This window comes from Mauremys reevesii, linkage group 19 (genome assembly GCF_016161935.1).
Source record: "Mauremys reevesii isolate NIE-2019 linkage group 19, ASM1616193v1, whole genome shotgun sequence".
NCBI lineage: Eukaryota > Metazoa > Chordata > Testudines > Geoemydidae > Mauremys > Mauremys reevesii.
This window is the reverse complement of record NC_052641.1, coordinates 22,957,448-22,975,139: the sequence shown is the minus strand read 5'-3', so window position 1 is coordinate 22,975,139 and position 17,692 is coordinate 22,957,448. Positions and strand designations below refer to the sequence as shown.

At 41.6% G+C, this 17,692-nt stretch overlaps 1 protein-coding gene across 8 annotated transcripts in view; it reads left to right on the top strand.

Annotated features, from left to right (window-relative positions):
* Positions 1–17,692, top strand: part of DENND1A (DENN domain containing 1A) — a 367,825-nt gene that overhangs the window by 197,099 nt on the left and 153,034 nt on the right. For all 8 annotated transcript variants that reach the window (XR_005589908.1, XM_039506504.1, XM_039506501.1 and 5 more), the window contains exon 12: positions 8,294–8,339. Coding sequence is in view for 7 of the 8 variants with exons in the window: in XM_039506504.1 (XP_039362438.1) it covers positions 8,294–8,339 (46 nt within the window). In the remaining variant the exon portion in view is untranslated. The remainder of the gene's footprint in view (positions 1–8,293; positions 8,340–17,692) is intronic.

Sequence of the window (17,692 nt, the reverse complement as noted above, 5' to 3'; positions counted from 1 at the left end):
CAATGTATCCTTTGTTTTTTAATAGGGCCACTTTCACAAAGCTGAAACACACTTATGAGCCAAATAAGCTGGGAGGAAGAATTTAATCAGAAAGATGTGAATGATAATTGACAGTCATTTAAGAACACCTTACTTGATGCCCAAAAATTCACACTTGAGGAAGGAAGGTGGTGCTGGGGAGGTGGGGGCGGGGTTTAGCTCAGTGGTCCTCAAACTTTTGTATTGGTGACCCCTTTCACACAGCAAGCCTCTGAGAGTGACACTCTTATAAATTAAAAACACATTTTTTATATTTAACACTATTATAAATGATGGAGGTGAAGTGGGGTTTGGGAGTGGAGGCTGACAGCTCGTGTCCCCCATATAATAACCTTGCAACCCCCAGTTTGGCAACCCCTGCCTTAGCTGGAGCATTCACTTCTCTCTTTCACATCTGCACCCTTCTAATTTTCCTCTTTATAAGAGAGTCAAGACTTCATCTTTGCCTTCCTTTCTACCTTTGGAAGGATTCTTCAAGACCAAAAAAACCCCATTCTTTTATGTTGAGCTAAATATCTATTTCATGTGGCAGTGTACAGAGCAGAAAATTCCAGAAATCTCTGCTTATGGCATAAGAATCTGTCTGTTCCAACAAGATTACTGCTTGTACTGAAGAAGATGGAGTAGAGAGACCATCGTGCTACTAACTTATACCAGTGATGACTTCAGTCATGTGCTCCTTGCCAGTTAGCTTCCAGCTTTAACTCTTACTCATTGAGAGAGTGGTAGTGAGGTCTGTTTTTTGGTTATGAGCAGTTCTGCTGTACCTTCTCCACTGGGAAAGAGTTTAAGTTCAATATGGTAAACTTCGAGGTTCTCCCAGCTTTAGATTTTATACCTTCATGCCAGATTCCTCTTCTGTTGGAAAACAGAATGATAGGGGAGATGTTTGAACCAATATTGTTGAGATCAGTGGCATAGCAGCAAATGACGAGAGTACCTGGGTCTGAGATGCTGATGTGTAAAGCCAGTATGTCTGCACTAGCATCTGTGGCCTATGTCTCTGGCCAGCATGTCTCTGAATAGCAATCAAGTGGAAGTTACCAATATTTTTATATCAATGAAAGAATCATGGGGTGGTTTGTTGTTTTTTGTTTTTTCTTTTGTTTCTGCAATTTGCTCCCTGGTGCCATGACCAGTTCCCACTGGAAAATTACCCTCTTCTTTCCCCCCTTCTTCCTCTTTTTGTGTGTTCTCTCTCCTTTAACTTAGCCTGGAGGGAGAATCTGTCTAAGCCTTATAAAATGGGCTGGTGTCTCTTTGTTGCCCAGAATACAAGATCCCTGGTTGTGTTGTGGGGGCTCTACCAAAGAGAGCAGGATCTCTTCTAAGGTGAATAAACCAGCTTTTATAACCCTTAATAGAGTAGTCAGCAGTTGGTATTCCTGCATATTTTTACCCAGTAGCAAGTTGAGCCACCTTTTCAGACCACTTTGCAGCAACTGTGGAACCAAGTGTGTGTGTTAGTGTGCAGTCTTCTTTTTACACACACCCCTTTCAAAATCCCCACGTGGTTGAGATTTGCTCCTTTATCTGGCCAGAGAGGATAATCCCAGCTGATCAAGAGTCTGAGCTCAGACCTTGAACTCTACTCTCCTGCACAAACCTGCCACTAGATGTCTTGGGCCAAACTGGTACATCCCTGTGCTTGCTAAATGCCCCAGTGTAATGATTCTTTTGGTTCCTTTGTTGCAATGTTTTCTAGGTTCATCTACTTTAAAATTTAAAAAATAGTGTTTCTAATTTGCATCAAATAAATAAAAGTTTTGGGCCAGTTTCTGCCACCCTTCAGTGAATAGTTTCATGGGAAATCAGTGGGACTGCTTGCAGAGTAAGGTTCTACTCAGCATGCGTAAGGGTGCAGAATAAGACTATGTTTATACCTCGGGTAGGACACAAATAGAGTAAGTTTGATCTGTGACTTGTGATGGTAACTACCCATTTCCTTAGAATAATCAAGCAAAGTTGCACAAATCCCTAGGTAGCTATAAATTATGTATCTTCTTGATGTCAGTCATTTTTAAATTTCGTTTTGTCTTGAATGGCAGTGTGTGTGTGTGTGTGTGTGTGTGTGTATATATATATATATATTTTTTAAATTAGTACTTAAGCAGAAATGTCCTTCTATTTCATCTGCCTCTCTTCCAATTAGTAGTTGCTCACCTCTTGGGAAAATAATTAAGGGGTCTGTAGTTAGTCGGAAGGAAGGAATTAAACAAATTGTAAAAATGCAGTTACAACGAATGAGCAATATGAAGCCATTAAATACACAATATCCATATTCATGCTTACGTATTGCTACTCTTATTATTTGGTATTTACCCATACAGCTCGTTTGATTATAAATAACCCTGTTCTGCTTGGAAAATGATACAGCAAACAGTGAGTCAGTGGCCAATCTTCTTTTTATGCCAAAAAAAGACCCAGGCATTTATATTGCTTAAGCAAAAAGTGTGGTTGGAATTAGTGCTTTGTTAATCTGGGACTTAATAGGTATTGGCTGCCATCAAACATCTCTGTGCAATTGGTATTCATGGCTGTGGGACTGGAAGAGCAGGATGTCCCACAGTAGGTGAAAAATGAAGTGTGAGAGAAACTGTCGTGTCTACGTCATGTGACTTTCGCCCACATGCTTTGATTGTTGTATGTTCTGTATCCACAACTAATGCCTGCTACCAAAGTTCACCATACACTTACGAGTAGGGTTGGTAGAATTCAATTTTTTGTATATAATTTGGACAGATATCTATATTTATTAGCTTTTTTCAATTTTAATTTATTTTAATTTTTCAGAGTAGGGTGATATACAGAAGTTTCTCATCTTCTCTCCCCCTCTGAACCCTCCACTTCTCTCAGTGATCCCATCCCATATCCTGATCTCCCTTGTTATCCGCTCTCATCCCTCCTCTTACTGTTCTCCTTAACCTCTCTCTCTCCCCTCTGGCTCCCCCCCCCCCCCCAGTCATAATTAGGACCCTACCAAATTCAGGGTCCATTTTGCTCAATTTCACAGCCAGGGGTTTTTTTAATTGGTCAGTTTCATGTTTTCAGATGTTTACATCTGAAATTTCAAGGTGTTTTAAACCAAAAAGGTAACTGGAGGTGGGTCTGTTCTTCTCGCCTCCCCCTCCCCCGAGAAGCTGTGCAGTTGAAGAGGAAGTCTTGTCCCTCCGCAGGCTGGCTGGGGGACTCCCAGCAGCAGTGAGAGATCCGACCCACATCCACAAGCCTCTTCCAACTGCAGGAACCTCTGGGGCTGCTGCCCTACCCCAGAGCTTCCTGTAGCAGGGGGAGGCACTCCGAGGTGGGTCTGATCTCCCGCTGAGAGTGAGAGCAGCCATGCAGGGGAAGGACAAGTCCTGTCCCTCCCCAGCCCAGCCAGGACTTGCAGCTAGGAGCCCCTGGGCGGGGCTCTTATAGCAGCATGGGGAAGATCAGATTTCATGGGGAAGGGTTTGTTTTACGGTCCATGACACGTCTTTCACAGTTGTGAAATTGGAAGGGCCCTACTCCTAATACAAGCACACTTTAGTCTCTCCTATCTTAAAAACAAAAAACAAACCAAAACCCCCTGATCCCTAACCTTGCTTGCCTCACCAGCTACTGCCCCATATCCATTTAGTTTCTGAGCTCATTTGAACATGCTATTTACAGTCTCTCTCTGGAGTTCCTTTCCTCCAGTTCCATTTTAGACCCCCTCCAATCCAGCTCAGGGCCGCCCAGAGGGGGGGGCAAGAGAGGCAATTTGCCCCAGGCCCCGAACCCCACAGGGGCCCCCACCAGAGTTTTTTGGGGCCCCTGGAGCGGGGTCCTTCACTCACTCCGGGGGGCCCGGAAAACTCTTGCGGGGCCGGTCACAGGAGCATCTTCTGCTCCTGGTCTTCGCCGGCGGCGGGTCCTTCCGCTCCGGGGCGGAAGGGCCCCCGCTGGTGAATTACCGCCGAAGACGGAGCGGGACCCGCCGCCGAGTTCGGCTCGGTCTTCGGCGGTAATTCGGCGGCAGGGGGGCCTTCCCCTTCCGGGACCCGCTGCCGAAGAGCCATAGCGGGGACCCCCCGCCGCCGAATTACCGCCGAAGACCGGGCTGCGCTTTGGCGGTGGGTCCCACTTCGGCGGTAATTCAGCGGCGGGGGGGCCCCGCCGCAGGTCTTCGGGGCACTTCAGCGGTGGGTCCCGGAACGGAAGGGCCCACCGCCGCCGAAGACCCCGGGCCCCCGGAATCCTCTGGGCGACCCTGATCCAGCTTCCACCACTTGCACGCCACTGAAACTACTCTCGGCAAGCTCAGAACCAGTAGTTCATCCTCATCCTCCTTGACCTGTCAGCTGTCTTTGATGCAGTCAGTTGTGCTATTTTGTCCTCCCTTTGCTTCCATATCTCTGTCATCTTCTGGTTCTTCTCCTGCTTTTCTAATGGATCCTTCCATGTGTCCTCCAGAGGATCCTCCTCATCCCCCTTGCAACTTTCTGTGCGGGTTCCACAGGGGTCTGTCTTTCATTCCATTCTCCTCTCTCTCTAAAACTTATCTCTGTAATCGTATCTGCCGACACAAATTCAACTACAGCCTCTATGGTAAGGACTCAGATCTACCTCTGTACTCAGACCTGTCTCCATCTGTCCAAATTCAAATCTCAGCTTCTCTCTTGGACATGTCCTCGGGGATGTCTGTCAGATTAAGCCCAGCATGGCTAAAAGAGAGCTCTTAACCATGCCTTCCCCAGCCCTCCACGTCACCAAGCCTTCCTTGCTGCTTGCTTTCTCAGTCACTATGGACTACACCATCATGCTGCCTGTAACTCAGGCCCGTAACCTGGTCACCATCTTGGACTTAAACCTCTCTCTAGGTCAGGGGTTGGCACCTTTCAGAAGTGCTGTGCTGAGTCTTCATTTCTTCACTCTGATTTAAGGTTTCGTGTGCCAGTCATACATTTTAACGTTTTAGAAGGTCTCTTTCTCTAAGTCTATAATATATAACTAAACTATTGTTGTATGTAAAGTAAATAAGGTTTTTAAAATGTTTAAGAAGCTTCATTTAAAATTAAATTAAAATGCAGAGCCCCCCCGGACCTGTGGCCAGGACCCGGGCAGTGTGAGTGCCACTGAAAATCAGCTCGTGTGCAGCAGGTTGCCTACCCCTGCTCTAGGTCCTCACATCCACTCTGAATCATGCCAATTATTTCTTCATAATATTTCTAACGCACAGCTTTACTGTTCTATTCACACAGCTAAAATGCGTATCCAGGCTCTCATCATCTTGTGTCTTGATTACTGCAGCAGCCTTCTCTCTGGCCCTGAGAAATGCAACCTGGACTCATTCATATCCATTCAGAATGCTGCTGCAAAGCTCATTTTCCTAGTCCAGGGGTTCTCAAACTTCATTGCACCGCGACCCCCTTTGAACAATAAAAATTACTACGCGACCCTAGGAAGAGGACTGAAGCCTGAGCCAGCCCAACCCCCGGGTGTACGGGGAGGGGGCAAAGCTGAAGCCCAAGGGCTTCAGCCCCAGGCAGGGGGCCTATAACCTGCATCCTGATGCCCAGGGCTGAAGCCCTCAGGCTTTGGTCCCGGGCCCCAGCAAGTCCAAGCCAGCCCTGGCGACCCCATTAAAATGGGGTTGCGACCCACAGTTTGAGAGCTGCGGCCTAATCTGTTGTTTTGACCATGTTACCTCTCACTTTGAATCCCTTCCCCTCGCTCCACCTTCTCTGTTGAATCAAACATAAGCTACTTATCTTTACATTCAAGGTTCTTTACGACCTATCCCCATCCTACGTATCATCTCTCATTCACTCTCTAGATCTTGACTTCTTTCTCCAATTGGCTCGCTGTGCCAGCTTCCATCACTCCCTTATTAAATTTTCAAACAAGCATCTTCATGCCTTCTCCTGTGCTGCTCCACATACTAGAGAGGAACTCCCTGTAAACCTCTGTAAAACTAACACATTATCCTTCTTCAACCCCCGCTCCCCCCTTAAAACTCTCTTTTTCCATGACATTAATGTCTGCGTCCCTCTGTTGTCTCTTGTCTTATAAGTAGATTGTAAGCTCTTTGGGGCAAGGACTGTCTTTTTGCTTTGTGTTTGTACAGCACCTGGGCCATAGCTTGGGCTCCTAAGCAGTACAGCAATACAAATAATAACATATTACCTTTTAAATCTGATCACTATAACCCCTCATCCCCGCACTATAACATGTTTAAGTGCTATATTTCTTTTAAACTAGATCCCTCATATTAATAAATTGGTTAGGCAATCTATCACCTAGTTATTTAATTCCAATTTTTTCAGGCTATATCTGTTTTACAGCTTCTTAGCATCTCACTTGTTGGCACCTGATTTCAGCAGTTCTGGCATTCTTATTAAATATATTATTCTCCCTAGTCCATTTGTTGATTAACTGTGGAAGATTGAAAGATTAACATGATACTATTAATTAACTTTTTACAGATTTCAGTTTTTTATGATCTATGACAGGCTGTGCTTCTGGACACATTAATAAATGTCCAGTTTTCTGGAGTAGTGCACCCTTTCGGCTTCCTTTCATTACTTTAGCCAAAGTTCCACTAGATGAGATGTTTGCAGTCTTAAGACTTCCTGCTGAGGTTCAGACTTTGTATTTTTGACATTGAAGCTGTCGTGTTCTCAAAGCTACTTAATTAGAAACACATTCATTTGAATGTATACTGGAGAAGACTGGGACAGTACAGTTATGCACACAGGGAAGTTGTGCATTTGTGCAGCTTGCAGCTAAACTGATGGTTTACACTTTGAGTATAAAATTGTTGGGTATTTCTTTGCCCCTGGAATGTGGTCATTAGAAAAGAAGCAGTATGTGTAAAGGAAATATCTATTTCCTGCAATTAAAACATACAAAATGACAAACAAATACTCTCCAATTTGACGTTTCCTATGTAAACCTTGAACTTTAATGTGTACACTTGTAATGTGGCAAAAGCTGAAACAAGAGTGGTTTCAAACACTACTGCTAACTTGTAGCACTCCCAGTGAAGCATGAACCCCAGACGACTTTAAGTGAGGAGTTGCTGTACCTCATCAAGTGCACTAAATGCCCCAACAACTACTTTGTGGGTGAAACCAGACACTTACAATGCTCTTGGATGAATTTATTCAGAAAATGGGTTTAAAAAGGCACTAAGTTCATTATACCAATGGATGCTTAGGGCAAAATTCTGCACTTAGATATAGGTGTGTAACTCTCATCAGTCACACACAATGTTAGCTCTTCGATGCACGAGCTAATTTACTCCATCTTTTGTACTGTGCTGAGCACATTTGTCAGCACTCAACAAACAGGCTGCAAAGAGTCTTGTGGCACCTTATAGACTAACAGACGTTTGGGAGCATGAGCTTTCGTGGGTGAATACCCACTTCGTCGGATGCATCACACGAGCTCTGTCATCCTCCAAATGTCTGTTATCTGTATAAGGCCACACTCTTCTTAGTCTGGATCTGTAAAAGCAGCAAACACGGCTACCCCTCTGATACTTAACAAACAGGCTGTTATAGCTCCATCAATGGTTATTAGCCAGGATGGGCAGGGATGGTGTCCCTAGCCGCTGTTTGCCAGAAGCTGGGAATGGGCGATGGAATGGATCACTTGGTGATTACCTGTTCTGTTCATTCTCTGTACGGCACCTGGCGTTGGCCACTGTCGGAAGACAGCATACTGGGCTAGATGGACTGGTTTCTGCTGTTTTCTGTAATATGGGAGTCTGTATCAGGATCTGTTGAATTCAGCAATAAATAAATATTAAAATGCTCTCTTCTTGGCATGCTTTGGCCAAAGGATCAAGAGCTTGTCCTATTGGGTGATGTATGCAAGTAATTTAACCACAGTGTTTCATATGGGCAAACCTCTCTAAATGATATTATTTGAAGAAGAGTGAATCCACAGATATCCATGGTGTCATTCTGGATGTATTCATAATAAAATAATCTGTTTGGTAGCTTCCCTCCTTTAACTGCTATTTTTTAGTAACAACAACTTCACCTTGCAAGCTGCAGTGGAAAATTATTAAATTAGAGACAGTGGCTTTCAAATTAAGAGATAAGTCTTCAAAATAAAACTGACATTTTTCGGCTCAAATGGAATGTTGCATCTGGATTTCTATTTTTAAATAAAATTTAATCCTGTATCCCTGTTATCTGTATTACAGCTGGCTTTTTTAGGTGTGTGTTAATAATCTCCAGCATTATTTGAATATAAATAAGCTGTTCGTTTCTCTTCACAGTGCCCCGATGCCCTACCTCATTGGAATACATTTAAGTTTAATGGAGGTAAGTCTCTCCCCTCGTCCCTCAGAGTAGTATGTATTTCTATGATTTAGGCCCTACTCCTGCAAACACTTACACACATGCTTCAACATCTTTATTAAAGATCTGGATGATGAGATGGATTGCACCCTCAGTAAGTTTGCAGATGACACTAAGCTGTGGGGAGAGGTAGATATGCTGGAGGGTAGGGATAGGGTCCAGAGTGACCTAGACAAATTGGAGGAATGGGCCAAAAGAAATCTGATGAGGTTCAACAAGGACAAGTGCAGGGTCCTGCACTTAGGAAGGAAGAATCACATGCACCGCTACAGGCTGGGGACCGACTGGCTAAGCAGCAGTTCTGCAGAAAAGAACCTGAGGATTACAGTAGACGAAATATGAGTCAGCTGTGTGCCCTTGTTGCCAAGAAGGCCAACGGCATATTGGGCTGTATTAGTAGGAGCATTGCCAGCAGATCAAGGCAAGTGATTATTCCCCTCTATTTGGCATTGATGAAGCCACACCTGGAGTACTGTGTCCAGTTTTGGTCCCCCCACTACAGAAGCGATGTGGACAAATTGGAGAGAGTCCAGCAGAGAGCAATGGAAATTATTAGGGGGCTGTGGCACATGACTTACGAGGAGGGACTGAGGGAACAAGGGTTATTTAGTCTGCAGAAGAGAAGAATGAGGGGGATTTGATAGCAGCCTTCAACTACCTGAAGGGGGGTTCCAAAGAGGATGAAGCTCGGCTGTTCTCAGTGATGGCAGATGACAGAACAAGAAGCAATGGTCTCAAGTTGCAGTGGGGAAGGTCTAGGTTGGATATTAGGAAACACTATTTCACTAGGAGGGTGGTGAAGCGCTGGAATGGGTTACCTAGGGAGGTGGTGGCATCTCCATCCTTAGAGGTTTTTAAGGCCTGGCTTGACAAATCCCTGGATGGGATGATTTAGTTGGTGTTGGTCCTGCTTTGAGCAGGGGATTGGACTAGATACCTCCTGAGATCTCTTCCAACCCTAATAGTCTATGATTCTGTGATTCTATGCTTAAATTTAAGCACATGATTGAAACTAAACATGTGCCTAAATGTTTTCAGCACGGGAACCTAATTTGATTGCTTGCACGCTTCTGGAAAACTCATGACTACACTTTGGATACTATTTTCAACCCAGTGATCAGAGTCCAGCATATCTGTGTGTGTGAGAGAGACACACAAGACAGACAGACAGACATGGTGTGAACCCTGTTGTTTCATTTGACCAATTTACTACTATTGAATTTAACTCTGTCAGAGTGGATCAGGCTTGATTTTTTTTAACAATATTGACCATCTCTACTTTGCCATTTTTAGGCTTTTATAGATTTGGTGATCATTAGTTTCTAAAGCTCAAGATGATAGGTCCAGGAGCAGGGATCTTACCATCAATAAGAAAAACCTGGCCGCCTTGCAGGATTTAGGAACATGTAAAACAACTGGAAATAATCCCCAAGCACCATGGACTGTAATTTTCAAAAGAACCCATGGAAGCAAATCACCCAATTTCCACTTTTTTTCAATAGGGGGTGCAGAACCTAGGGCTCCTTTGAAAATCCTAGCCGTTGGGTAATATTTTCAAATGTCACTTAAATGGTTTTAGAGAGACAAGGTGGATGAAGTAATTTCTTTTATTGAATGTCTTTTATTGAACAGAAGTTGGTGGAATAATAGATATTATTTCATCCACCTTGTCTCTCTAATATCCTGGGACCAACACAGTTACAACTACACTGCATACTTAGATTGTTTTGAATATTTGTCCTTAGTCATTAGCACCGTTTAACAGGGCCAGTCTGAAAGCCATATGCAGTGGGAGTAGGGAAATATTGCTGCTTGGAAATCAGGGGAAGCTCAACACAGGTTAGCATTTTCAAGTAGCAGCGGCTGATGCTCAACATCTTTGACAAACAGTCCACTTAGGTACCTAACTTTAAACATCAGAGTTGAAAATTTGGGCTATTCTGTGTACAGTATCTTACAACATACAATTACTTAGTCATGCACCTCATAAAATATTTAGTGTGTAATACAAGAACATTTGGAACCTATATCAAAAACTGGTAACGTTGACATACAGACATCTGTCTCTTTTGGGTATATGTCAGCAATAATCATCTAGGGTACTGTCCTGCTAAGAGGCTAAACCCCCAGACTATGCCGTTATATATATTGTTCCAGTCATCTTGTGCAAAAAACAGCTTCTGGGCAATTTTTCTGTGTTGCATTAAGCAGAAATAATCAGACAAATAGCATGACAAATGCTGCATTTTAAGAATGTTTAATGTTCAAACTGTTTGCTTGAAAGTAGCAAACTGTTATCTGGGCTCTGAACTCAGTCTCCCCAATTGATAAACAACTTGAATTAAGAACATAAGAACAGCCATACTGGGGTGAGACCAAAGGTCCATCTAGCCCAGTATCCTGTCTACCGACAGTGGCCAGTGCCAGGTGCCCCAGAGGGAATGAACAGAACAGGTAATCATCAAGTCATTCATCCTGTCGCCTATTCCCAGCTTCTGGCAAACAGAGGCTAAGGACACTATCCCAGCTAATAGCCATTGATGGACCTATCCTCCATGAATTTATCCACTTATTTTTTAAACCCTGTTATAGTCTTGGCCTTCACAACATCCTCTGGCAAGAAGTTCCACAGGTTGACTGCACTGTATGAAAAAATACTTCCTTTTGTTTGTTTTAAACCCGCTGCCTATTAATTTCATTTGGTGGCCCCTAGTTCTTGTGTTAGACGAAGGAATAAATAACACTTCCTTATTTACTTTCTCCACACCAGTCATGATTTTATAGACCTCTATCATATCACCCCCAGTAATCTCTTTTCCAAGCTGAAAAGTCCCAGTCTTATTAATCTCTCCTCATATGGCAGCCGTTCCATACCCCTAATCATTTTTATTGCCCTTTTCTGAACCTTTTCCAAGCCCACTATATCTTTTTTGAGATGGGGCGACCACATCTACACATGGTATTCAAGATGTGGGCGTACCATGGATTTATATAGAGGCAGTATGATATTTTGTGTCTTCTTATTTATCCTTTCCTTAATGATTCTCAACATGCTGTTTGCTTTTTTGACTGCAGCTGCACATTGAGTGGATGTTTTCAGAGAACTATCCACAATCACTCCAAGATCTTTCTTGAGTGGTAACACCTAATTTAGATTCCATCATTTTATATATATACAGTTGGGATTATGTTTTCCAATGTGCATTACTTTGCATTTATCAACACTGAATTTTATCTATCATTTTGTTGCCCAGTCACCCAGTTTTGAGAGATCCTTTTGTAGCTCTTTGCAGTCTGCCTAGAACTTAACTATTTTGAGTAGTTTTTATATCATCTGCAAATTTTGCCACCTCGCTGTTTACCCCTTTTTTCTAGATCATTTATGAATATGTGAAATAGGACTGGGACCAGCACAGACCCCTGGGGGACACCACTATTTACCTCTCTCCATTCTGAAAACTGACCGTTTATTCCTACCCTTTGTTTCCTATCTTTTAACCGGTTACCAATCCATGAGAGAACCTTCCCTCTTATCCCATGACAGCTTACTTTGCTTAAGAGCCTTTGGTGAGGGACTTTGTCAAAGGCTTTCTGAAAATCTAAATACACTGTATCCACTGGATCCCCTTGTCCACATGCTTGTTGACCCCCTCAAATTCTGGTAGATTGGTGAGGCATAATTTCCCTTTACAAAAACCATGTTGACTAGTCCTTATTGACTATTACATTCATCTATATGTCTAACAATTTTATTCTTTACTATAGTTTCAACCAGTTTGCCAGGTACTGAAGTCAGGCTTACCGGCCTGTTGTTGCCGGGGTTTCCTCTGGAGCCCTTTTTAAAAATTGGCTTCACATTAGCTATCCTCCAGTCATCTGGTACAGAAGCTGATTTAAATGATAGGTTACAGACAACAGTTAGCAGTCCTGCAGTTTCACATTTGAGTTCCTTCAGAACTCTTGGGTGAATACCATCCAAATTGAGAATCTAAAACAGTGAGTTTGGTCACTGGTTTACTAGGGTACTGTTTTTATTTTATTTTGTGTTTTTACAGTGGTAAAATGCAGTATTTTTAAATGAAAAATACTGAAGCTCTAGGCTACTGGGATTATAGGATTTTATATACCTTGTAGGGATATTTGTACTGTATTCTGCTGTTTTTGGCTACCAGTAGGTTAGATGATATTAACACACTATGCAGCACTGTTAAGGGGTTGATTATGTTGTTCTTAGTTTGGCCTGTGCCACTATCCAGTATGGTGTAAAACTATACACAACAGTACATTCATGATTTGAATAGATATTAAACTTAATATGATTCAAAAAAGTTTGGGGGACTTAATTCTAAACCCCACAAGTACAAATAATACATGAATTGTTGTGTTAAAACCTCTTTTTAGATAAGATCCTCACTTCAACTCTTGTCCCATATGTAATCACTCTTGGGATATGGGAACTTGCATCAAACTGAGTGTGGTGAGCCCTTTCCTACAGGAGGTTAACAAGTTTGTATCCTGCACAGTAAGCAAGCAGGAATTGGCAATGAGCCAGCATGGTCTGGTGGACTGAGCATGTGGCTGGAAACCAAGAACTCAGGAGTTCAGATCCTAGCTCATTAAGCAAGTCACTTCATCTCTATGTCTTACTTTTCCCATCTTTAAGATGGGGATAATAAATTTGTGTTGTGAAGTTAATATGTGCACAGTGATTTAAAGACAAACCGTGCTATACAGGCAGTAAGTATCATTGAACTTACGACATCCGAGCCCTTAACTGTCAATTCTTTCCCTCCTCCCCCAATGACAAAGATGGAATCACCTCTCCAAAGCCATTTTTGTGAGTCTGAAAACTTTCCATGTAAATGTTGTGTTCTGTTGTAGTTCATAGTCTCTTTCTTGTTTCTAGAGAAGATTTATTAACTCTGTTCTCTTACAGTTTTGTGGTAGCTCTAGTGGGAAAGGAGTTGTACTATAGGCTTCCTTGTTAATTCATGTGTCTGTGTCATTTCCAAGAATGGTCAAGGCTAAGGAGGGATAAAATGATACAAAGAATGGATCAATGGGAGAATGGGAAGGTTCAAATTCAGGCCCAGTATCCAAATGCCCAGAATGCTAGAAATGGGACTCACCCACCAGCTTTGGATATGGAGTTTTCTAAATTTCAAGGACATTCAGATCTAGTGTCTCAGGGGCCATCTGCATTGTACACTGCAGTCTTAGGAAAGGCAATCTGTTTTTTCCTCTTCTAGTAGAGATGATTGTGTGTCACTAAAGAACATATGATTTGATACTTTTGGTCAACTAGAACAATGTTCTCCCTCTTGTCATTATTCTTCCTCCTATGTAGCCTTTCTTCCTGAGAAGACAGACAGTATGTACAAATGCTTGTTTCCTCCTGGCTTCATATTGCAACAAATATTACGTTAACTGATCAAATCAGAGTAGTGGTGAAGATTAATGTTTGGCGTTAAGGTGAAAACTGATTTGTTTGCCTAATCTGTGCAAATGTGATTTACACTCTAGATTTATGAGACAGTGGGTTTCGGATAATACATCTTCAGGCACTTAGATGTTAAGTGTTGGAGCCATGTAAATATCTAGATAGATAACCTAGCATCCATTGTTCTATGCTTTTTTTGTATAGCACAAGAACTTTTCTGCCCCATACTGTTTAGCAGTGTGTATCCAGTATGTTTTTTTGATAAACCATAGCTTCTGGAACACAGACACATTGGTGAAGTGTTGCTATTCGAAGTCCCATGTAAAATTAAAAACAAATAAACAAACAAAACTCCTGTCCTTCCTCTGCAGTAAAAGATCCATTTTCTGTGTCTTGGATATCTTTGCCTTTGCCTTAAAAAAAAAAAAAAAAAAATCTACCAGGGGCTATTTGATCTAATATTTACTAGTAAGTAAACCATAATTTGTCTGCACCCTGGCCAGGGGGAAGATAGGCTTTTGTCAAATTAGCCAGATTATTACTGTAGTTTTACTGCAGTTTACCTGTTAGCCTGTTTCTAATGCTGAAAGCTTGTTACTTTTTTTGTACATGGAAAAATATATTGAATCTTTCAACCATGTTAGCGCAATATTTTAGCATCAGAAGATTCACTTATGTTCTTAACAATTGTGTATTGTTTAAGATCTGCTATTTGACAGTGTTTCAATAGTAAAATAATAAAGTATAATTAAAAGGATATTCTAATTGTCCAATATATAGATCAGTAGAAAATGTTTAATTAAATTAATATACAAATTACAGCCTAGGTGTCTTTCAAAGTGCTTGACACACACAAAGATTCTTGTTCGAGGATGAGAAGAGCCTAAGGCCCCTGATCCTGCAATCAGATCCAGGCAGGTGGGACCCTTGTGCCTATACGGAGTCCCATGGAAGAAATTGAGGTTCCCCATGTATTCAACTTTCTGCCACAGATAGCTTAAATTCCAGGATCAGGGCATTCCTACATACATTTTTCCAAATTCTGTTTTTAGTGGGAGCCTAAATATGGAAACATCTCTATGGAGAAAAAAGTAGCTAAAGCGTGGTTAACTGGGAGATAAGAAGTGAATAATTTATTTGGTTTGTCTTTAGGGTCTTTTCTTTAGAAAAAGTTCTCAAAATGGTTCCCTCTAAAAGGAATTATTGGAGTAATGTAAATACTTTTTTTTTTCTTTAACATATACCCTCTTTTCTATTCCCACAGACATTTCCAAACAATTGTGCACCTTAGATTTGGCTTTGAGTTTCTGGTGTGGCATTGGGTCTATATAGAGGCAGCAAATATGTTAATGAAAAATGACAATTTTTTCTGATGATTAAAATATCAAATGTATCCATTGACTGTTAAATCTAATTTGGTGTGACTGAAATGTTCTCTAGTGAGATAAGATAATCTCCTGTTACAGGTCAGAGGGCACTAGCTGATTTATGAGGGAAAATCCTGGTAGAAAATATGGAACTGTGTGGTGCTCTTATTTTTCAGTCTTTCTATCATCACCTAGTTAGTCATTCTATATAAGATTTCCATTTAGCAATCCATAAAGTGACTTCAAAGAAGACTAAAAGTTTATAAGCTGTTATATAAGCAAGGCTTGGACTATTACATGAATAATGGGGCACACTTATGGTACTAATCGAATTCATATTAGATAAAGATAAGTATTTAGTACTGATAAATAGTAGTGAGATAAGATAATGAAACCATCTCAAATTAACTTGTTCCTTCAATCTTCCACTTTTGTTACTACCCCTATATTAAACGTTATTTCAGAGTACACATTATTTTAAGTTAGTCTTTGTGTATGAGCAGTGCTAAACTTAGTTGGCAACCTCTCTATGTTTTGTCATAGTAAGTGATTGGTTCAGCAACTGTTTTTGTAGCTGAAACGATTAGTGTGATGGTGCTGATTGAAGAGGAATGCCCTTGACCTAGTAGGATATCTATTGGGATTTAAGCACATGTGGTTTTGTTTAACTGTTTTGGGATATTCCTTTGTAGCTGTCAGATATTCAATTGTTGACAGTACAATCTTCCATTCAGTGCTTACCACAGTCATAGCCGTTGTGTAAATATGCAATACCGCACGCCACTGTGATTCTGGATTCAGCCTTGTATAAAGAAAGGACATTGCATACGTTTAAGAAACCCTCATTGCTTAGGCATTCTTTATCTATGGCTACAGATATATTTTAGATCTGTCAAATTCACTGACATGTTTTTGTATACAAAATATTACAATCAAATATGTCAGCAAGGAAAATGTTTCTCTCTTTTATTGTATCTAAGCATGAGGAACAGTTACCAAGATCAAAATCCGGTATCTGCATATTGTATCTGCATATCCTGTGACAACTATGTCTACTGCCGCTGTACTTTTGTTTATCTCAGTGGCAGGAGACATGGTTGTCATAGGATAACTTTCAGGTTCTTCTTTAAAATCTTTAGTCTGGTTGCACACAGTAAGTATCTGATAAGAGTTGTAGAAATAGTCTCTGGACCTTCCCTATGTACCTAGTTCTTAGTTGCACTCACACACCCATTCTTTAAGTACCTATTAATTCTTTGCCATTAGCCATTGAGGTTTTTCAGTAATACTGATGATTGTGTATTTTTGCATTTGTATCATTCGGTGGGATAATCTTTAGTGCTTCTTAAAGGATTTAACTTGTGAACTTGATAAGTGTATTATCATGCTGTGGCTTTTGTACAAATAACTTTGGAAATAGTTTCCAAATTTTATAATAAGGAAATAGCAAAGATGTGGGAACATGAAAAAGTATTCTTTAATTCAAGATTTAAAGAAATAAAACAGACAGTTTTTGGATTTGCAGATATTTTGACTGGAAAGCATTGATGTTTATTGTTCTAGAGGCAAAGATGAAATAGACCCTGAATCAGACGTTCTCAAACTTCATTGCACTGCGACCCCCTTCTGACCACAAACATTATACACAACCCCAGGAAGGAGGACCAAAGCCTGAACCCACCCAAGCCCCACCACCCCAAGCAGGGGTCCAAAGCCAAAGCCCCAAGGATTTAGCCCCGGGCAGGAGGCCTGTATCCTGAGCCTTGCTGCCCAGGGCTTCAGCTTTGGCCCAGGCGGTGGGGCTTGGGCTTCAGCCCCGGGCCCCAGTAAGTCTAAGCCGGATTTGGTGACTCCATTAAAACGGGGTCCCAACCCCCTTTGAGGCCCTGACCCACAGTGTGAGAACCACTGACCCAAATGCATGAAAAATAATTTTTAAGATGGTCTATCATTGAAAAATGACTTTGGATTTAAAAAGGGATTCTGGATATGTTGTTATATGAAGTTTTTAGAAGAGATCTTTATTAATTTCAGCCCTGAAAAACTTTTCAGTAACTGCAGAAAGAAGCCTTTTCCTGTGTCGCCCAATAGTATTGGATCACATCAGCACTAGTGATTTTTGTCATTCAGTTTGCAGCAGCTGCTTGTGATAAGGATCTTGAGAATCACCTGTGTAGGATCAGGGCTACTGCACATCAAGGTTAGGAGACTGGCGGAAGAGTGGAAGATGCACAGGAGGGGGTAGTAGGCCACCTGCTGTGCCAGGATCAAAGGGTTGAAAGGTCAAAGGGTACATTTAGCTTAACCATATCTGCCTGTTGAATAGCTATTTCAGATTGTAAATCTAAGGCTGATTTCATTAAGTCCTTCTGGCTGTTGTTGGGGCATGAAATAATAAAATTTTATATCCGTTGCTTTTCCTGCTTCTGGTAGCCAGATTGACACATTGTTGTCTGCAGTATTTTGGTGTTCTTAGGTAAATAAACTGTAAACATTAATTGTCAGTGATG